At 42.3% G+C, this 23,530-nt stretch overlaps 1 protein-coding gene across 2 annotated transcripts in view; it reads left to right on the plus strand.

Moving 5' to 3' along the window:
* The window catches only part of LOC125905419 (ubiquitin-conjugating enzyme E2 E2-like), a 100,087-nt gene that overhangs the window by 7,234 nt on the left and 69,323 nt on the right, over window positions 1–23,530 (plus strand). For both annotated transcript variants that reach the window (XM_049603370.1, XM_049603371.1), the window contains exons 2-3: window positions 2,391–2,588; window positions 11,979–12,029. In XM_049603370.1, coding sequence (XP_049459327.1) covers window positions 2,391–2,588; window positions 11,979–12,029 — 249 coding nt within the window. The remainder of the gene's footprint in view (window positions 1–2,390; window positions 2,589–11,978; window positions 12,030–23,530) is intronic.

Here is a 23,530-nt window from a genome sequence, read left to right on the forward strand (position 1 = left end):
TGTGAAAAAGTCAAATTAATCCATCCACAGGTTTTCAAAAGTCATTATTTCTTTTAAAAATAAGAGAAGGCTTATAATTAAGGTTTTTAGTTTAAATTAGTTTTGAACAAAAGTAAGAAAGACTGTATGACCTTCATCGTGTTAACAAGCGTTGCCACAGTTGTTATTTTCTTGATCATATTTTATTCAAGCTTTAAAATATTTAACTGGTAAATTAACACATTCATTCTGCCAAAAGGAGAAATACGTTTCTCTAAAGCAAGGCAGGCTGTGAGTCCCTTTGTTCACATTCATGGTACACTGTATGCATTCTGCAGAACTTCTTTACTGCAACCTTCTTCGAGAACCTCTTTTGCCTGCAGCGTTCCTATAAACAAAACATTAATGCACCTCCATGCATTTAAAAAAGTATTTGATGGCTCCATCTTGTGAGAATCGTCTGCTTTTCCTTGGTTTTCTCTAAAGCAGGGGTGTCGAACGTACAGTTCACAGGCCGGAACCGGCCCACTGGATGACTCTGCATGCCTAATATTGATGCACTCCTGACGGATGAGAGGTTTAAGGTTTCAGAGGGAAGTTTAACAGTGAGTACTTTATGTAAAATGCTGCGTCAGAGGCTTTTCACCCTCATCAGAATACATTTATCTAAATAATATTGTGGTCGTATTTAAAGATATTGAGCATTGTGTGAAATATTGTCAATCAGCAGCCTCAGTAGCCCAAAAATCTGTATCAGACGTGCATCTTAAAGCAATGTTGGTGCAAAGGCACTGCCGAAACTATAGATTTGTGATGCCAGCATTACTACACAGGAGTGGAAATGTATAGCTAAATGAACATGTAATGACAGTGAGTAGTAGAAAAACTGAGACATATTGTTTAAAACTGTACTTATTTTCTGAAGTGATCTCAGGCTGTTCGTCTGCTTTGTAAACAGATGAAGGTTGTCAGAGTGTGCTTTCACTTCTTCACACTTAAAGACAGTGAAACATTTGAAGGTGTTATTATTTATAGGTTATTATCCAATGGTTTTACAGGTCCGGCCCATTTGAGATCAAATCAAAATGCGTTTCACACCCCTGCTCTGTTGTGTCTTTATTGGTCAGACAAACCAAACAAAGTGAAGACGACACAGTTTATGATGTTTACTGGAGCAAACAATTAATCACTCAATCAAGAAAATAAGCAGCAGTTTAATTTGTTGTGACAGTAATTAATAGTTGCAGCTCTCAATGTAATGAATGCCTTTTCTTCTTTTTCAAAAACACGATCTAAAGAATGATGGAATTATTACTAGATATGGGCAAACATATGAAAGTTTGATTTGACATTTGATTCCTGACGGCATAATGTCGCAAACGAAGTTGGTGATAATAATCTAAACCAGGGGTGTCACATACAGCCCGATTTGATCACAAGTAGGCTGGACCAGTAAAACCACTGCATAATTATCTATAAAAAACAAACACCTCTAAATGTTTCCCTTTGTTTTAGTGTGAAGAAGGACATTCTGAAAATGTCCCCCCAACCATTTACAAAACACACGATGAGATGTCTTCAGAAAAATAAGTGTCACTGTCACTACATGTGCATTTTTACAGACACTTACATTCCTGTGTAGTAATGCTGGCATCACCACACCAAACTAAAGTGGAAGCTGCTGATTAATAATGATTTGCACAATGTTCAGTGTCTGTAAGTATGACTGCAGTCATTGTTATGTCAGAGAATTGTATTGTGGTCCTCTGAAGCAGCATTTTACCCAACGCAGGCTTCTAATTTGTCCTGGCTCCTCTTTGCTTTCACAAGTGCATCAATTTTAGGTGTGCAAAGTCACCCAGTGGACTGGATTGGACGCTTGATGCCCCTAAATGAAACAATGATGGACAGAAATTTCTTTGACAGCAACGCTGACAATTGATTAAGTGTGTTTTGGAGGAGCGCTTTCCCTCTGTGTTTGAGAGCAGACAGTAGAGAGATGACAGGAAATGAGGGGAGAGAGATGAAAAATGACACTCAGTGAAGGTCTGCGGCTGGTGTCCAAGCAGGGACATTACAGCTCGTGCCAAAACTCTCTGTAGCCAGCGTCTCAAATGTGAGGATTTGCTGCTTTTCTCTGTTTTATCTCCTTGTTGACTGAATATCATTTGGGGTTTGGATAGTTTGATGTGCAAATCCGGACATTTGAAGATGTCACAGGGAAATTGTGACGAGCATTTAATGTTCATAAATTAAGCATGAAAGTTAATTTGACCTTGCAAGTAGTAGTTTTGCAAAACAGTTTAAATTTAAGGTCCACTTTCATCAGCAGATTGACTTTGCTCAGTGTTTAAGAAGCTGTCATTGCGTGTTCAGTATGCGTAACACTGCATGTGTGTGTGTGAACGCAGTGTCAGCATGTCCAGTGAGGTGCAGCCGAGGCCGGACGACAGCCCCAACACCAGTGGGGGAAGCTCGGACGCCGAGCAGAGGGAGGCGGCTCCACCGGAGCAGCCGGGCCCCGAGCAGCGGGACCAGACCCAGCCCAAGAAGAAGGAGGCCAAAATCTCCAGCAAGACCGCTGCCAAGCTCTCCACCAGCGCCAAGAGGTAGATCTGCTGCACTGCTTCTCTTTTACTTTGTGAGCCGCGCTGCCCTGATGGCTCTGTTCAGCCGTTCGAGTGGTCATCTGTCACTCGCTTATGTTGTTGATTTATTTCTCCATCTTTGGTGCTCGGTGCTCACTGCTGTGTTTTGTTCTGGTTTTGTCAGGAGATCATCTGTCAGTCAGAGCAGTGCAGGCTGTAATTTTCCGTGGACGAGGCTCAGGCAGCGCTGAAATGATTACTTGATTAATTGTTCAACGGAAAATTAACAATTCAAATGTGGTATATTGTTGAAGTCATTTATCAGGCTGAAACACCGAACACTCTCTGGCTCCAGCAACTCAGATTCGTGGATTTACTGTTTCTTTCTTTGTATCAGAGTAAAATGAATATTTTTGTGTTTTGGACTTTCAGTCAGACAAAACAAGACATTTGAAAATGTCACATTGGCCTCGGTAAAATTCACAGCAGGGATGTTTGTCATGTATTGTCACTGGTTACAGCGCTAATGAGGTTTGATTTTTCTTGGTGACATTATTTTCTTTGTGCACTCAGCCACTGACTTGTATGTAATTTTTAACAAAACACAGGACATGACATCATTAATTCTGCACAGACCAAATTTTTAAATGTTTTTTTGTGTGCTTTGACACAAGACAATCAGAGAGAAGGCAGATGTCTCCAGAAATTGGCAACACACATCAAATCAACCTAGACTGATAGACAGCAGGACAGGTTAGAGAAAAAAATGTATATTTGATTTTGGGATCTGTCCCTTTAAAGGTTGTTGTAGGCTTAAACACACAAATTCAGCCACTTAAAACACACCCCTGACATTTTTGCCCAGTCCCCTCATGTAACACAGCACTGATTCAGTTTAAGCCAGTTCATGGCAGGTCAGCGTTGCACGTTGTCGGGTAATGGCACGGGACAGCGGCGGTTTTTATCTGATTGGGCAATAAGCAGTGAGCTTGGCACGCTGACACCAGAGCTGTTGAGAGAGACGTTGTTATTCTCCACTCTGTGACACTTATTGGCAGCTGCTGTGACAATAGGTGGTAGATGAACAAGCCTGCTAGAAGTGCTGGGAGCAATGTCGATCAAATAAAAGCATACAATTCAACTTCTCTTTATTTCAAATTGTACAAGTGCACGGAGTGAATTGTAATCAAACCTTAAAGGGTGGGCAGAGACACTTGAGTGCAGCCAAAGGACCACCTGCGCTGTAGGTGCCCAGTTGCACCATTAAGTGCTTCAGCAGAATGCAGGATTTATTCAGTCTGTGACCCAAGTGTTGCTGAAAGCTTGGTGATGTTCGGTCTGCTCAAGCTCATGGTTGCTAACTGGACTGTAAGTAAATGTCCAAGTGTCCAAGTCACATGTAAAGGGACAGAAATGGTTGTGTAAAGAAAGAAAAAGATTGCTTGAGAGCGAAATTCAAACCCTGGTACTTGTCTCATCTCCACATGGGTGAGGTGTGAATGTCGGATTTTTGGTTTTGGAGAGAAATGAAGAGAGTGATGTGTTTGGTAGCAAAAATATGTGTTGGACGGTATTGTTGTGATGGTACCACTCACTTGCATTGTCAGGATGTAGCCAAGTCTGGTAACTACCGTCTCTTTTACCCTTTTCCACCAAAATTAGAGCATGTACAGCCCGTCTCCCACCGCACAAAACCCCCACAAACACCCACTAATATCTGGCTTTTGTGTTTAATCAGAAAGATTACAATCGGCATTCACTCCCAGGACTAATGTCTCAGCAGTAGTCATGGATATTTATCAGCTCCAGCTCAGATCGGCTTCAGTCGGAAGTGATGGAAGTATGACGCCTGGGTGGACATGCTAATTTTAGCTCCGTAGCCAGTGCGAAACAGCGACTGGCTGCCACAAAATTTTGTTAGTCTCCTTCCAAGCAGCCCTCCTGCATTTTTCAAAATTTAGCCGGCAATGACTTTGAGAGAGAGACTGGATTAAGCAATCTATTGCCAATTTTTCAGCGTTTAAAAGAAGAAAAAACAACAGGAAACACGCTAAAAGTAGGCGATAAAATGCTTTCCCATTGCCAGTAGACCAGAGCCACGTACAAGGCTTTGTAGAAGGAGTTTTTGCCTTTCTGTTTTTTTACAGCTGTGTCACGTTCAGTGTCACAAATACTCTGGAGAACAGGTTTGTAAACAGTAAAAAGCAGCATAGAGGACAGTGAAACTGTCACAATGGTTACTTACCTCTTTATATCTGTTACTTATTCAGTCTCTCTGCCAAACTCAGACTAAATTTTGATCGATGTTTGCACTCTACTCAGATGGAGACAGACAATTTGTGGCAGCGTGTGAATGCATCGTGACAGAAAAAGGGCAAAAAGTAGCACCTATATTTCCATCGCTGCCGATGAGAGCCAATTGGAGATGGAGCCGTTTGTCCTGGGAATGAATGCTAATACTTTCCCATTAAAGACAAAAGCCAGATGTTAGTGGGTGTCAGTGGGTTTTTTGTCCAGTGGGAAAGGGGCTTCTGTTTCTTAACTCCCTGGGATCTGCAGGACTGCTTAATGAAAGCCTCTGCATTTGCTCTTGTAACAACTCTGCACCAGATATGTCCTGGGAAAAGAATGTTGCAGCCCCGGCAGACTGTTTGAAATAAATACAGCGATGACTTCTTATCACCAGAGACATAAAAAATAAGGACCTGGAGGGTTACCACTTTATAGGAAGGTTGACAGGCACAGTGTTATTTAGTTGCTTTTCAGTGCTAGTTCCTGTAATAAATCACTGGCTGCTCTACACACAAGCCAAAGCTGGTGTTTTCCATCATAAAAAAACTAGGCTCAGATGATATTGACTTATTTGCATTTGTCGAGGCATGCAGAATGTAATAGTTTACTGCCTGCAGTGACCCGAGGGATTATCAAACGCAATGAGCTGTGGAACATTAGAGAAAGCAAGTGTTTGGTTAAAGAGGCCATGCACGAGCACGAGGAACTCGCAGCATAATCACTGCTTTTCCCCTTTGGATTCCACGGCCTTGTTCACTGCACCACTCTCCCTAACAGGTCCCCAGCTTCAGCCGTCAAAATGTGCCACCTCAGGAAATACTGCAGATAAAATTACACAGCACGCACTCAAGCTGAGAACGACTCCATAACCGTGGAGATTGTATTACAGGCTCCTTTGCAAATATATGTCTTTTTTTCCTCCTTCCCCGAGTGAGTCGTGTGCAGTCGCTTCCTCACCGAGGAGAGTTTAAAGGAAATCCCCCTCTGGATACTCTTAGTTATGTTGTGTATCATCAACCAACCTATGATGTACGCTCCAGTCCAGGAGCTCTTTTATGAGGAAGTGTTGTCATTGACATCTTTGTAGCTGCGCTCCTTCAGCTGGCCTTGTATTCTTCACGTCTTTTTATTTTTACATTTCCAACAACCACACACAAGGGAGTTGCAGCAGCTTGTACTACAGTTGTGGTTTTCTTGTACACAAGACAACATATATTTCAAACACAGTACACCAGTTGAATCATCATGCCAACCTTGTACCAACCCAGCGATGGCCTTTGAAGTGAGATTAGTTTTTTTTTTTTTTTTTTTTTTGCTTCAGCAGGGCTCAACAGTAATCATTGCCACATTGACATTGGCAACCATTTTGAGAAATTGGCAACCCATTCTTGGCCGTTGATTGCCATTTTGTAACATGTTAAAAACAGCATAACATGAACACATTTTTGTAGATTCAGATTTATATACTCTGGACCACAACTCAGGGTGTGGAGTACGAACACAAAACAAGACAGCAACACAAAGATAAACAACTAGAGTAGACCACTAGAACAAACTGGAGCATTTAAAGAGGGACAGAACATTACTTATGAAACACCTAGTTAACATTATTGTCCTTGGTTTGTCTGTCTGCAAAAATAATTAAACATTAAACACAGATGAGTGGTTTACAAAGTGTTTTGGCTGGTACATCTTCCAATTATCTGCAATATTTGTAATGTTTTTACAGTCAAACAAAATGTGATCTTAATCTCCCAGGCAGTTTATTACATAATTTAAAAAAACCTTCGTCTCTAAACCTTTGTATCCTCCTGTTATTTTAAGAATTCTGCTATGAGAAGCGCTCATAGCTTGGACATTGCTCCTATTTTTGCAAATAACATGACAATTAATATTTGTAGCTAGGGACTAGGGTTGTGCCAATGGGCGATCCGATCGCCCATCGGCGATAGAAGGGTTGTTTCACGATGTCTTTTTTAAATGATGATGCAATTGCGAGGTGTGGGTGGGGGGGAGACAGCGCGTGTGTGGAGCATGCTGACGAGATCGAGGCTGAGTGAGAGGAGACAGAGGGAGGCTGCTTGGGGGGGGGGGGGGGGTCAACGTCTCCGCCTGCTCGACACAAGCATACTCCGCCAGGAATGTCTGCAGTCATTCGGGCTTTCATAGTCGAGCGCACTTCCGCGTTGTAGTTTCCTGTAAAAATGTCCGTGAAAAATCCCCGCGATGTGAAAAATACAAGCCGAGCAGTCACTGGTGCGCGGAGCGGAGTCCGCGCGGTCGTAAAATCTGAGCTTTGCGCGTACAGGGCTTGCGGACGTCCGCTTTGAGTCCGCGCGGACCTCCACAGAATCCGTTCCGCGTATGTTCCGCCCGAGTATGTTCGGGCCTTAACGCGCATGTCGCGGAGTGGTGAACAAACCAAACAACACAGTGTCAGGAAAAATTGAAAAGATATGCCGTCTATGTAAAGTCAACTTACTAATTAAGGAGCCATTACATGTTCAAGAGTTTTATAAAGCTGCTCAAATGCCAAACAGAGGCTATAAGTGAGTTTTTTGAATTTTTTTATTTTATGTATTTAACAGGGATAGTGCATAGTTGCTTAGCTGCACCAGAGCAATTAGCCATAAGCTAATTTTCATCTGTAGTCCCTGGGCAGGAAACAGAAAATAATTTCTCTGCTAAAAGACACTATTCTATAAAAAACACAATTATGAAATAGAACATATTCGTGACGCAACATCTTCAGCATAACAACAGCAACAACAATACAACTACAACACTAAGGGCGCATTCACACCAGGATTGTCCAGGGGACTCAGTTCGATTGGGCGGGGAATGCCGAAAAATTTCACACCTTCATTTGGTTCGGTTCACTTTCACACTGCACTTTTTAAAGCGGGCCAAACTGCTTGGACAACATCACCAACAGCTGCTCGTTTGTGGGCGGTATTTCCTGAAACGACCACTGACCAGGAAGAAAAAAAAGCACCAGATAGAAGAAAACCCGGCTCATCGATTGGCCAGGACCGAAAACGGAAATCAGTCGCCTTCAGCTGGCTTGGTCACCACGAAAACACTAGACACCAAAATGCAGGGCGCTCTACGTCACTTCCTCTCTTTAACCCCTTTTACACTGCCAGATTTTCGGCGAATTTTGGCCGTTTTGCCGACAAGGAATTAGCGAGGAGCTAGTAGGAAGAGGGAAACGCAAACCTGACAGACACTGTAAAGATGATCAAGTGAGGAGACAAAGAATTGTGCGCCCTCCTTGTCCTCGCAAATGAAGAGGCCATTAGTCGTCAAGTAACGGGGACAGTGAAGGACGGGCCACCTTATGAGAGAATCGCCGAAGGACTGACCAGCCGCGGCTTCCCTCCCACGTCACTGTTTATGTCACACACTGAGCTACACGTTTTGTTACTTGCTCACGCCCCCCATTGCCCCGAAAAAGGCACATTCTGTATAAACAAAATTAGGCAGGCGGCATTTTGCTGCACTCCCTGATTTAGTTTTTATACTGCCAATGCTGAAAAAAGACTGACTGGGCTTTCCTGCAAATTTGCACAATTCCTGTTTAAAAAGGGCTATTGGTTCACTTTCTCTCTTTGGTCTGTTTGCATTTCCCACTGTAAGTGAACTGCACCAAGGTTCACTTACAAATGAACCGAGAACCCCAGTTTTCAATCGGACCAGGGTTCGCTTGTTTGTTCCGCACCATGAGCATTCACTCCACTCCAAACGAACCGAACTATCCGTGGAAGCGGACCAGGGTTCGTTTAAAGCAGACCAAATAGCGCCAGTGTGAATGCGTCCTTAATTTATTTCATTCTACCTCATGTTGGGGAAACAGTTTATTTTATGGTGAACTTTAAAGCAAATTGTTTTGTGATTTAGGTTTGAGACTTTAGCCATGATAATAACACTGGATTTACAGACACAGTTTCCCTCAAAAATAACTCAACATTACCTGTAATCCCCCGACCCTTCCACTGTGCAGATATATCACATACAGTGGATTCTCTCCAGGGTTCAGTAAAGCAGCAGTTTAACATGTCTGATAAAGGACTCTTTTCTAAAGCAGCAAAGGAGTTGTAGTGTAATATAAATGAGCCTCACGTTGCTTTGCAGTGTGACTATTACAAATTCATTCACTGCCATGTTGATGCTGAATCAGTGGATCATGTCAGCATCGACTGCTTGTCTTTCTTCTCCCACTCTCTCGTAACTGCAAATTATTTTTATGTCCCAGCTAACAAACAGCTGCGTGAACAGACAGCATGATCAATAAGAATAGTCAATTGTTTTTGTTTGTGGTGTTTTTATGGCATCCCTGAACATTTTGAGTTATAGCACATAAAAACAAGATGCAAAAGGAATGGAAAAGGAGAATTAATGGGATCCTTTTGTTTCTCAATATAGAAAATGCAGCATTTGAGGTTGCCTCATTGGGAGTTTAAATTTGGCAAGTTGTGTTCCAGAGTCCACGTATTACAGTTGGTGTACCCTTTTTATTTGGGACAGCATTCTTGCTGACACCACCAGCTCAGCCAGATCTGATGATCAGGCTTCAACATAACTGTGCACCATCCCCAGACTAACCAATTTGGCAGCAACAAATATTAGATTCAATCTCTGAGGCCAAAGTTTATCTTTAAAAAGGAATTGTATCTTATTTTTCAAAAGTGCTATAAAGACATCAGTGCCAGCAGTAAATTACCAAAGGATCTGCCGAGATAAAACATTGACCTTATGGGGTGACTGTCTGCTCCCACTAGTTGGTCCTTCCTGAAAATGTTGCAGTAAATGTTCCAGTGGGCATTACTTGAAAAAATTTACCTCATTTTAAGACTAAATGTGTCGATGGCTCAGTTTTGAATTAATTCTTAAAGCTGTGTTTATACTCGCACCAAACACAGTTTCATAGGCCTCTGCAGATGGCAGGCGAAGCTATAAGCATGCGCAGAGATTCCTACATTCAACACGTTTGTTGCAGTATGCTCTGACATGTCAGGGAGTGTACAAACAAAATAGTCTGCGCCGTACTGTAATTATTACCGCGCTTTCCTCCAAGTCCAAATTATTTTATATTGCTGTGTCTCCAGGGGTCACCACTCTTTCCATCAACATTTTTTAGGTTTTACAGCCATCTCTTACGTTCTTCCACACCCTGCTCTAAAAGCCTTGTCTTTTTCCAGTGTGGTGCGCTTTTTCTTTCCAATGATTTTAGGACATTTACGGGCCTCCCTTGTGTAGTGGTTAGAGGTCCAGGGTCTAGGGTTCGAATCTTGCCGGGGGCGATGTCAGCAAAGGCATGTGGTCGCAAGAGGTTCCCACCGCCGAGTCAAACAGGATCAGATTCCTTAAGGTGGCTTCAGGAAGTGAGTAACTCCAGAATCTGAGACGAGTCCTTGACGGGAGGTTCCAGACGTAAAAGCGGATTATCTGATTGTCTCTTCAAGATATGTGTCAGGGTTAGAAATTAGCACCACCGGCCAAATGCTGGCTAACTGCCTGCTAGATTAGAATAACTAGCCGAAAAAAATAGTAATCTATCTTTCTACCATTTTTTCCCCCGTTAAAGAGTTCTTTTTTGGGGAGTTTTTCCTGATCTACTGTAGCCCTCCGAGGCAAATTGTGACTTGTGATATTGGGCTTTATAACTAAAATTGAATTGCATTATTGAGGTGCTGGTAGACTTTGAAATCCCAGCAGTCACAATGGCAGGTGAACAGAAAGTTAATTTCCAATCTATGTGCATGACTAAGTGCTGTGGCGACTTTCTTAGTGTTCGCGCTTTGCATTTTCTGGTGCGTAAACCTCTCGCTCGGTGAGCATCAACCATGCTTAGGCAATCCAACGTAGACAAGAAGTGCTCAAAGTGCACAGAAAAAAAGGAAAATCAAACCCCTACAAATCCATGAGAGATGGGCAAGCTCCATCTACTCATGAAGATCATGTCATATGATCGAAGCTCCAGAACAGCTACTAAGAGGGCCCTGAGGTGAGATTGTTACTCAGCTTGTAAATATCTCATCTAAAAACACAATAACATTCACAGAATGCAAATGAAACCTGACAGTTTGGGGCTGGCTCAAGTAGATGCTGGAATAATTTTCACTCAATACTTTTCAATAGATTTCACTTTTTAAGCGATGGGATGATTTAAATTTTAAGCTAGCAGCTAATTCCTGCTGGGTTTAATTAGCTCCTCCACACAGCGCTTTCACATCAGCACTGTGGAGGTCGGGCTCGGGCAGAAGGGATATGTTAATGTTGTTTTTTTCCCAAAGCCGGTGTCAAAAGGAATTTCAGACTCGTGCTTTGAGACTGAAGAACTTCCACATTCACACAGACTACCTTCGCCTGTCGGGGGGGGCAACTGCCGACTGCGATTAACCCAAACATCTCTGCTTCTACTGTCAGTGTTAATGTGTTCAGCTGCCAGGTTCATTTATCCAGTATATCTGGAGTATCAAGGAATTTAGAAGAATCCAAAGAGAGAGATTTAGGGAATAAAACATGCTTTATTGTTGTAGTTTTCAAGTGAAGAAATAAAAAGCACATTCATAGGAAACATTTTGAGTTGCTCCATCATTAGAGGTGGTGCTCTCCACATGGAGACAATGACAGGCATTTATGAGTGACTGAGTGATTGTAAAGTACGACACCTGGTTACTGCATCCTTGTTGGCAAATATGATTATGTAATGGACACTTAACCAGGGAGAAATTGGACCTCTCTACAGGCTCTTCATTAAACCCCTTTTTATGTGCCCTGTGTGGAAACCCAACAGCTGAGGGCTGAGACACGACCGTGATCAGCAGCAAAATTAATTATGTGATACGATTCCTTTATCCGACACGCCCTTTTGACATCAATATCAATTCATGTGGTTTAAAAAAAAAGGCAAATATTCAGCCGTGCGTCCTCATGTTGATCTTGCGTGACTGCACTCATGCCTGTGTTCAGTCACAGCGCTCAGGAGCTCATTAGAAAATCAATGAGGTATTCAGTGTATACACTTACAGATTGATTTTACATGCAGGATTTATACGACTGTCTGTTTTTGTGCGTTTGAGGCTGATTATAACACCCATCTTCCTCTCGTTTCAGAATCCAGAAAGAGCTCGCAGAGATAACCTTGGACCCGCCGCCAAATTGCAGGTAGGAGCCTGTTGATTGTGTGTTTTCAAAGGGCTATTTGCTCCGACACCTGAGGCACTTTTGTGCGCGCGCCGGTGTGTGTGAGCCTGTGTGAGCTGTGTGAATGGATTGTGCCGGCTCAATGAGTCACATGAATAGCATAGGTAGATTATTGTGCCGTATTTGCACACTGTTTGCTCAGGCTGAAGCATAATGAATGGACCCTGTGCGCAGTCTGTGGCATGGATCTGAGTCGGGGGGAAAATAAAAGAAATAAATATCTGTGCCATTAACCTGATCGGTGGTGTTTACCATTAAGATCACTGTAGCAACAGGCGTGTGTTTGCTCACACTCCCTGAGGGTGGGAAAGGCACTCTGCTGTGGCTCGACTGGTTTATTTTCCTCAGAGCGTGGTGAAAGACAGAGGTACGCTCCTGCCAATCAAGATCTGAGTAAGAGCTTTCATTGTGTGGGGTTTTCATTGAGTCAGCACTTGGTATTCTTCTCAAAGTGATGACTGTTGGGAGCAGCGTGCGAGGGCGAAGGGGAAGGTGGAGGTGTGACCGTGCAGATTCTAACTGCGAGCAGTGCAGGCAGCAGGTCACTGAAGTCCAGGCATTTCCTGTAGGGCTGAGAGAGCAGGGGAAACTCAGTGATGCGTGGATGCTCACTGGATTGCAGGCTGAAAAAATGCTGGCCACAGCTGGGTTTAGTCACTCAAATATTTTTACCCGATGCAGAAGCAGGCGTGCATCAATCCAGTGCACCAATCCTTCAACTCAGTGCTCTTTTATCTAAAGCTAAAATCTAATTGTTGTAAATAGTTTATAAGATTGTGTTGTTAATAAATCAACTCCAGTTCTACTATTTCATGACCTCAGGGCAGATACACCCTCATGTTTAACTGTGTTGCAATAATACTTTTTGCCCAAAACCCAATGGAGTCATTACAATAAGGAGTATAGTATACTATTGAATCAGTATAGTGAATCATCTCTAAATTGAATTGATACACAGCCAAAACCTGAAGCCTGATTTGCAGTTTTAATAGGGCAAAGATTTTTAATTAAAGTCCCTGTGAAATGAAAAATGCATTTCCCCAGTACCAGTCCTGTATTCCTGTGTTAACTGATTGTTTATCTACGGTTCTTTGCCAGATATGTGGAAAAATAAGTGTCAACAGTTTGCTGTAGCTCTGTACTGCATTTAAGGGCGCATTCACACCAGGATAGTCCGGGGGACTCGGTTTGATTGGGTGGGGAATGCTGAATAATTTCACACCTTCATTTGGTTCTGTTCACTTTCAAACTGCACTTTTTAAAGCGGACCAATCTGCCTGGACAACGTCACGCAGTTACAACAGCTGCTGGTTTGAGGGCGGTATTGCCCCAAACGACCACTGACCAGGAAGAAAACAAGCATGAGGAAGAAGAAAACCCGGCTCATCGATTGGCCAGGACCAAAAACAGAAATCCATCCCCTTCAGTCGTGGACCTTGAGATATTGCTGTCGCAGGTTGTTTTTGTTTTTTTTTTTTACCTTGATGCGATACTCATCTGCCGACCGATTAAATCCGCGTGCCGCAATCTTCTTGCTAAACAATTTAAAGACTGCTTCTCCCAGTTCGTGCATCCAAAATTCACTGCGCTCTACGTCACTTCCTCTCTTTGGTTCACTTCCTCTCTTTGGTTTGCTGAGTAGTCCGTTTGCATTTCCCACTGTAGTGAACCGCTCCAAGGTTGTTTTGCAAGTGAACCGAGACCCCCAGTTTTCAAGCGGACCAGTGTTCGCTCGTTTGGTCAGAATGAGCGTTCACACCACACCAAATGAACTGAACTATCCGTGGAAGCAGACCAGGGTTCGCTTAAAGCGGACCAAAGAGTGAAGGATTTGATTTAAATCCCTCTTGTAAGTGTAGACAGTTTAATATTCAGTTTCACTGAGAAATACAGAGGATAATGACACTCTCACTGCCGTTTCACAGGGACTTAAACAGTCATCAATAGCCAATCAGATATTGTTCTGCCCTGCTTCACCAATTAGATCACGAATTTCATCAACAGTAATTCCACCTTCACAGTGTGAAATGGACTTGTATTAGGGATGATTACAACAATTTTGTGAAGACTGTAAGCGTACACCTCTCAGGTGAACAGCTGCATCCATTGATTTCATGGATTATCTGCAGATTTTTTCTCTCTTCAGTTTGAATATTTGACAAAAGCCACATGTTCAGCACCTGCTGGCTCACTGTGTTAACTCATCAAAAGGATGTTACATTTTGAAAGGCTTTAAAAAAGCAATTTCCCCTTTGAAAAGTTTGTATCTGCCGACAGCTACACAAATGGAGGTTGAGCCTCTCACCTGTCACAATAGAAGAATTCCTCAAGCGTGCTTAATACAGAGTGCATTTTAGCAGCCGAGAAGTGACAGAAAATAACTTGTTTTTACGAAGGCACTATCTGTCACAGTCGGAGAGATCTCCTCGGCACGTCGCAGTCTGTTTGTCGGCTCTCCGATCTCAAAGACGAGGCTAATCTGGCTGAAGCAAGCTATTATGTTTCTTGACAAAGGGCCAAACAGCAGAGGGGGGAAAAGAAATTTCATGGGCAGACGTTTGTATAGAAAATGACATTTTTGTGTAAAGGGAGGCTTCCTTGAAGAATGTCCCAGCTGAAAGGAGCTCTCGTGACGAATGGATTGAACTCGGCTGCAGTCGGGAGTCCTCAGTCATATGTAAAAAATTAGGCTCAGGCTGCTCAGGCGCATTTCAGCGGCAGGCGGAGATACAAGCCAGCGGAGAAACGGCGCTACTTGAAATGTAGATTTCTGTATTCATATGCCCCTCGGGGTATTTGCCTCATTCTAACAGCTCCCAATCCCCCCACAAGGCTGTCACATCCCCGGTGTTTGATTTACCCTACACGTCTCACCACAACAATCCCGATTCTGCCTGTTCTTTTGTACAACGAGTGAAGCACATTGCGAACATTAAAAACTTCTGCCCGATATGAATTCCCTTAAATCGTACTGTACCTCCTCGCGTGCGGCGGCTGTTTGAACAAAGGGCTCCATGTCTCCCCGGCCCTTTCTTCACCTACTAATTGATCTGACAGTGTTAAATAGGCAGTGCTCGCTGAAAGACATCAGATGTGAGGGGCTATGAACGGACGCTGTGATGCAGCTCATTACCCCACAGACTTCAGCCCCCCGCCCTGCCCCGCCAGAATAAAGCGCAGCTCATGATCACAGTCGCTCCTACAAACATCCTCTCTGACTCATTTTTCTGCATTGCCTTCCTCAGTAGAAGCAATGGTTCTGTAATCCCTCTTGGGAGTGGAAGAAAAAACACCTTTAACTTTCACTAAGACATCGTGCCTTGTTTTAGAGATCATTTGGCTTCATTTTAAAAGGAATTAGCAGATTTTTTTTGGAGCCATATGAGGAATATTTTTCATCCTTCTTTTTAATCATCTTTGTCACCCTGCCAGAGAGTAATTAATTGAATGTGACAAGCACTCTGGAAGGGTATGTAAATAGCCCCCACACCAGACACATTATATTAGCCTGGTGCTTGGTCGGCCTTCCTGGCTCTGTGTGTGTGTATGTGTGTGTTTTTCCATAATTACCATATCCTTTCATGATAGTCCTGGCAACGTTTTGATAAGAATCCCCCATTGGCCGAGGAGAAACAATGTGTGGATTCCAAGGGGGGATTGGCAACGCTCACTCGCTGCCTCTCTGTCTCCTTCTCGTTTTCCTTCTTAATCCCAGAAACTCTTTGTGTGTTCCAGAGGAATATCGGGAACGATCTTCAGAAATGAAAAAGCAATAAGGCAGAAGAAAGTGTTGCTGCAGAATGCGTTGAACGAGAGAAATGTAAATTCATCCATGGCTATCAGGCTGTAGATATGATTGACTCGAACACTACTCGGCTATTATCGCCCGCCATGAAGCGCTGGTTCACATTCTCAAAGGACGACGATAGACTGGCGCAGGGATTACTTTTATTTTTGTGGGCCATTACAGAAGTTAACATCATCCTGGTTACCTCAACAAAAAGCTGATTTTATATTTTTTTAATTGGATTTTGAATTATTACAGAAAACAAGCTCTGTGGCGAACAAAAGTTTATGATTCTTACATGTTTTGTTCAGCAAGATAATCACGCATGAACACCACTTTTATTGTTTTCTTTTAAGCGTAAGTGCTATCGCGAGAAGTAAAAAGCTAACATTAGGCTTTGAACAAACAACACCACCGTCACATGACTTCAGTGTCACCACTACAACAAGGCTGTAAACCCGTGTTCAGCGTGATGATGGTCTGTAGTCTCATTTAGCCACTTGTATTTTTAAAGTCACGTAAAAGTTCAAAATACTGAAGAGGCATAATTAATAACATAATGCCGTGTTACAAAACATGAAAATCTCATAAGCAGCATCCAAATTTGAAACCTTCAAAGTGGGTAAGTAAGTAAATCCCAGATGGCTATCTGCCACACTGGCAGGTAAACGTTTGTGCCAAAATACTCATGTAATAAAAAACTATGTTGGCATAATTTACTAGCGCATTGCCCTGCTGCTTCTCTGCTGTCAACGTCGCAGTTTGACGTACACACGCACACTACAGATGGTTTTTTTTATGTGTGTAGTACGGCAAAACTGTCCGTCTCAATCACTCCTGCTCCTTTCGCAGCATTTTCATTTTCATTTATCGTCGTTAAAAACCTCAAGAAGTTCTTATGTTCACCAACTGTAACTAAGAAAAATGTTTCATCCACTAAAATGTGTGTCATACATGTGTTATAATTTTGCCAAACCTTTTTAACGGTGGCTAGTCTTGAGTCCCCCTCGCTAGGCTAGCTATGGATCCCAAATCCAAAAAAAAAAAGAAACGTCTTGGAGGAAAATAGAGAATTTAATAGGGACTGGACAGTTTCCTTTGCCTTTAACTGCCATTGATGCAAAGTTAAAGTACTGAATAATAGGGCCGTAACGGTACATGTATTTGTGTCAAACCGTTCGGTACGCGACTTTCGGTTCGGCACGACCCTGTACCGAATTATTGGGCGCAGAATATTATTTTATTTTACTTTGTTTTATTTTAATTCCGTTTTTGCGAGCCAAACAATTTAAAATATTTAGTTCCCTGACGGACATAATTGAGTGACGGACTGAGTCCCGTAAATCTCCGCTTTCACTTTGTGCATGGTGTGGGTTAAAATGAAAAAGAAAGTGACAAACACATAAGCCGTGAGCCTGCTCAGCCTCAAGCCGGTCGCGGCACACCATACGCCCGCCGCGAGCCGTTCAGCACCGCGGACAGTCGGACTAATGGGCTGTCGAACCAATGACATGGACCCCATGGCAAGTGAGCCTGACGAACCTGAAGACCCACCCGCAAACCTTAAGTCCTCCGTTCGGGAACCTTTTGGTTTCAGGGTAAAATACGAAGATGGAAATAAGTTGACAAGTTGAAATAAGTTGACAAGACAAAAGCACCACCCGAGTTTGAACGTTAACCGGCACGACTAGAAAAAGCAATCTGGTGCAAACTACGATATCGTCGTCGTTTAAAAAGAAAGAACGTTTCCCTGACCATCGCGCTAAAGAAATAACCAACGCCATTGGAGTTGAGTAAAATTGTTTAAGCTGCACTTTAGATATAAGCATGTTTTGTTTACTGCACTTTAACAAAGTGGGAAAGTTCCTAGTAAAACTGAATCTGAGCAGGCTTTAAAGCTGACCAGCTGCACTATGCTTTTTATTTTAATTGAGTAAAACTGTTAAAGCAGAAATTTATATTTATATTTTTCATTCAAAAAATGTGTTAAAAAACAGCAGGATTTTATTTTTCACTTTTACATTTCTATTTTCATTCAAACAATGTGAAAAAGCAGGATTTTATATATATTTGTTTCATTCAGAAATTGTGTAAAAAGAGTTAACTGCTGTGGTGGTATGTTTTAATAAGGTTACCAATAAGTAAAAGATATTTAATAGTCTATTTTTTTTCATTACTGTACCGAAAAAAACGAATCGTGACTTGTGTACCGAGGTACGTACCAAACCGTGATTTTTGTGTACCATTACACCCCTACTGAATAATCATAAAGAGCCCACTGCAGAGGCGCCACCTTGTGGTATAACTTATTAATGTATGCTCAATTCAACCTGTCAATACTGTTGATAGGCTAATTTAGACTTAATAGGCTGTGTTATCTTCATATAAAACTCAAATGTGTTCTGCAGCTCCAGTTATTTTGGTCAAAAATGGCTCTTTGAAAGTCACTTGCCACTGCTCTGCTGCTCACTACCATTAGGCTAATGTGACGCCAAGGGTTATGAGTTGCGCCCGTACTTATGAAGGTAACGCAATAAAAACATGGAGGCTCTGCAGTCTCAACCAAGACAGCAAACTCTTTGTTGCCCTGACATTTTCACTGCATCACTGCTTATTAATTCTGCTTAGTCATTTTGCACCAGCCTCTTCTTTAAATTTGTGTTCCTCATAACACCTTATTGTAACTGTGAAATGCACTGGAACTAATATAGATTTAACAAAGAGGCAAGATATGATTTTAGCAGGTAAAAATATGCTTGGCCTCTGGATTTTTTCTACCAGTACCCCTATAAAAATATTAAATTCAGACAGCGCTGTTAACCACAGACCTTATCTGAGGTATCTAACCAAAAACCTATTTAAAAAAACACTGACTTCAAGAGGGAACCAGAAGTGCTAAAATACAAACTCATTTCCACATTTTAGTGCCCATTCCTGCACCACTCTGTAGTGAAACCACCTTGTATAGGCTGCAGTGTGTGCTGCACTGAATGGGAACTTGGGTGACGTGGTAATGCACGAGTGGGAGGTGATGGGGGTGCAACGAGTCACTCTGGCCTTGTGTTCAAGAAACAAAGCGCTGTATTATTTTCTGTGTCAGTGACATCACTGATGTTAGTAAACATGCAATGGCAAGTCAAATGTCAGTCAGCAAAGAGGAGATAAGATCAACTGAACATTGTTGCATCCATTATATTAAGATGAGTCCCTTGACGCTCTGTTTGCCAAAAACTGGAGCCTTTCCCACTGTGGCAGTGTTTTTTTAACATGATGATTATCAGAAGCATGTGATATGTAAGCTGTTATGTGGTGAAGGAAGGGTCACAAGAAAAAAAAACAGTATTTGTAGACTTAAGTCCCTGATGGTTGATATTTTGTGTCAGTGAATTTGTTCATTTTTGTCCAACAGTCCCATCTGGTCACTGCAGCACATGGGAAAGTACTGGACATGTCCACTGTTTTCCTGGTCTTGGTCGTGCCAGCTGGACAGAGGAAAGTAGTGTGACTCTGAGTCAAGAGTCACCGCTTTCTCTTCCAGGATTAACAGACGATTCTTGTTTTAATAAAAGGCAGAGAAGATGTTTTATTGGTGCTGGTGAGGTGTACAGTGTTCCTAGCAGTGGCTCTGCTCATACATCTCATAACTTTATGTTTTGTGAGAAGCATCAGTCTCTCAGCAGCTGTTAGAGTTATGAGAACTGTAATGCATCAAAGTCATAAAGAGGAGCTCCATTTCAGCGTCACGTATAAAGACTTCCAGTCTGCTCAAGTGTCTCACGCTGCCACAAAACAAAATTTAAAGATGTCAGTAAAATGCTCGATATGAATTACATTACCCTCGTTTTGCCCCCAGTGGTCGCTCAGTGATTGACAGAGGGAAAATTAGTGGAGGATGTTATTGACTCCTGAGCTGTGCTGCCTGTCAGCTCCTTTCCAGCCATAATAAATATAAAATAAATATGAACGGCGCTCCTACTACAGAGATGACAAATCCAAAAGCCAACAAAGTGTTGATGTCAGAATCAATGGAAACACATTTGATCCAACGACTGTGAGGCGTCTTCTGCCAAGATTATTGTTAAAGCGGGGACTTAATGGATTAAGTGGCATTGTTAGCCACTAGTGGGACTTAAATTGGCGATTTGGAATCACTTATAACATGATATAAGGCAGGGCGCTGTTTAAACAGAGTGCTGAAAACATAATCCAGTCAGAAAGTCTGACACAAGGGATGCACCAACTCCAACTCCCAGAAATCAGGGCGTCTGTCCAAACCAAGTGCAGTCCAATACCACTTCTCTTTACTCTCCAGATTTAAATTCACCAAACCCCTATGTGGAAGATAATTTGATGCTGTAACTGGAGACGTTTATACATCAACATCCTTGTAGCAGACACACTGTTGTGTTCAGCGTGTCCAACACGTACAGCAGAACGATTACTGGTGTCCTCCATGTGTCCAAAACACAGCTGAGGCGAAAGGCAGTGAAATTCCTCGATTCTCGATACTCAATTTGATGCCATGTTAAAGAAACATCGAGTAAAGAGGACTACAGACACCATCACACTGCTGGCATTTGTAGCATAGTGTAAATACGCAGTGTTTCCATTGCTATAAAAATACACAGACCTTAGGACAAAACGCTTTTTGACGAGTTGAGGTGGAGCTGTCTCAGCAGCTGCTCTTTTCACCGTCTTCCACATGTTGTTGTTGTTCGTCCTTGCTGGTAGGTGTTCTTCTTTTTCTTTTGGCATTCAGCAACAGATTAGAACATGTGTAGGTGTATACGGTTCCCCGTTAGGTCCGTCAGAATTTCAAACAAGTACCATCATGTCTTGGAACCATTGTATTGGTTCTCCTGCAGGGCTCAATAATAGGGATTGGCCCGAATGCCCTAGGCAAGAATAACGCCACGTCCGGCTAGTAAGTGGTAAAAAAAAGAATTAAGCATTTTCTTTCCCAGTGCTGACGATGGAAGTAGCTCAGGGGTGAGGCATCTTGCTTTCTTCCCATCTTTGTTGAAAGTTGTGAATGCGCAGTACGGTACAGACCAGGCACTTGTGAGAAAATGGCGGTGTAAAAAGAATTAAGCATTTTCTTTCCCAGTGCTGACGATGGAAGTAGCTCAGGGGTGAGGCATCTTGCTTTCTTCCCATCTTTGTTGAAAGTTGTGAATGCGCAGTACGGTACAGACCAGGCACTTGTGAGAAAATGGCGGTGTGTAAAAACCAAGTTTATGCACGGAAGTGCAAACTAAGCATTTTAATTATCCTGGAAACATGAGTGAAGTAGAGTGGTGTTAGAGGATGAGGGTGAAACTCCAACTATGTATTGAACAGTTCGCTGCAAGTTTGACAGCGAGGTGGATAAAACTGGCACATATGCACCTCATTCCTAGCCCCCATGATGCCTTGCGTGGCTTCTGGTGCTAAACCAGAACTGGCGTTTCCAATGGTAACGCTATGCTGGAACACACCACCTGTTACATCTCTGATGTTATAACATATTACCTCTATTGTCTCTGACGGCCATCTCAGAGCATTGGTCGTCTTCCTTTAAATGATTAGCTTGCTGTGCTGTGTTAACTTGTTGATAAATTTGAGTTCGAGCTATCTGACAGTAAACATCTACTCCTTCTAAAAGATCTTGTATGATTTCTCATGACATGTATTTGTTCAGTGAACATTTAACATAATACTATATTAATTTTAGCTCCATGTGAAGTGAAGAAACGTGATGTTTCCCAGCTAACGCTCCACACATATACCTTAACAACTGCTGATGGAATAAATCAGTTCTACTGAGTGAAACGTGACGCTGACTTTAGCAGCAGACTTCAAAGGTTTTTATCAGTCCCAAGATCTAGGACTAAGTGTTATGGGGACAGGAGTTTCTCTATTGCTGCCCCAAAATTGTGGAATTCTCTTCCTCCTCCCATCCGGTTCTCCCCAACCATTGAGACTTTTAAAAGTCATTTAAAAACTTACCTGGATTCTGCCGCCTTTGATTGTGCCTAAGCCAACCCCAAGTTTGTGCCTTTATTGTGCTTTTATTACTACTTATTGCACCTTATTCTAATTGTACTATTATCTTTGATTGTAATATTCTTTTTCTCTTGTTTGTTCTCTTCTTTTGCTTTTTGTTTTCCTCTGTGTATGATGTTGAGCACTTTGGCTCAACGGTGTTGTGTGTAAAGTGCAATATAAATAAAGTTGAGTTCACTAATAACAATAATAGAATGAAGTTAGATAAATAACTTTAGGTATTCATATGACATGAAAGAAGTGTGGCAAATCAGTAACACGGTCTGAGCCCTGATGACCAATAAACACAATTCAAGATATGCTGCTGAGTTTATTTTATAGCAGGCAATCTCTAATGTTGGTTGAGAATGATGTCAGACAGAGAAATACAGGGAGATCATGTGCTGACGGTGAGTGACAGACCTGTCATTCCAGGTGTCATTCTCCTCCACAAATTCTGATTTAATACGTCTCCGCTCCTCAAACTCGTTTGGTTTTATTATTTATCACGTCATTCCAATCATATCAAAATGTAGTGGATGCATTTGAGAAGGGTGTTCAGGAAAATACGGAACAAACCACATCTCATATTTAATCAGCAAGGGAAAGTGCATTTCCTCTCTCTGTCCGGAAGTCGCACCCGTAATCATTTCTACAGTAGCGACCTCAGGAATAAGGTGGATATGCTTTATTTGATAACCACTAATAAATAAAACAATTTGTGTAGGAGTCAAAAATTGACTTTGACGCACTTTCCACTTACCATTAACGTTAAACCTTTTCTTGAAATCTCCATCAGTCAGAATATTGACAAATGTCTGAGAGACCAGAATTTGTCTTGACTAGCCAGTATTTACCTATCAAGTCTTTTTTTCTGACATTTGACAGCACTGCAGCGTCAGTCCCTTTCTTCTGGAATGTGGGGGTGAGGTTGAAGTGGTCCTGTGAAGCGATCTGGCCCTGCAGCATCTCAGCGAGCTCCTGTAGCTATAGTGGTCTTGTCAGATAAATGGGAGGAGGTCGAGTTTGTTATTAGGAAACATCCCGCAGTGAAACAGCCGGCTAGTGGGCACACCAGCTGTTCAGCCAGCGACTTAGCGCTCAGACTAAAAGCTGCATTTGTTCATACACAGACACCGAGTGCAGGCGTGATACACTCCAAATGTGAATACGATTATTACTACCATTAACTAAAGGCTTCATAAGAAAGCAGTGTGTGTTACGTCATGCTGTGGCGTTGGCGATGAGTGTGTGAGTGTGTGTGGTTCACTGCTGAGAAACACCACAGGTGTAGCTACCATGTAAGCTCACTGGTTATGGGGGTGGATTATAATAACAATAAGCTGTTTTATGATAACAGTGCAATCTGAAATGATAAAACAAGGTCACTGTATTCCTCACTGATCTTTCTTATGATGCACACGTCCGACTTTAAATAGCTGAAATATTTCCAGCTTTATCAGAAGTGTCTTCCTCATTTGAGCTGAAGGTTACAGCTCTGGAGACGTCCTCTCTGTTATTGACAAGGACACTTGACCTGCTCGTCATCCTCCCTCGCCTGAGTGATACTCTGTCACGCTGTTAGCGCTATTTTCTTTGAAAACACACAGTTGGCTTTGTGTGTATAACGTGATAGCTGCTGTCAAAGAAA

This window comes from Epinephelus fuscoguttatus, linkage group LG17 (assembly GCF_011397635.1).
Source record: "Epinephelus fuscoguttatus linkage group LG17, E.fuscoguttatus.final_Chr_v1".
NCBI lineage: Eukaryota > Metazoa > Chordata > Actinopteri > Perciformes > Serranidae > Epinephelus > Epinephelus fuscoguttatus.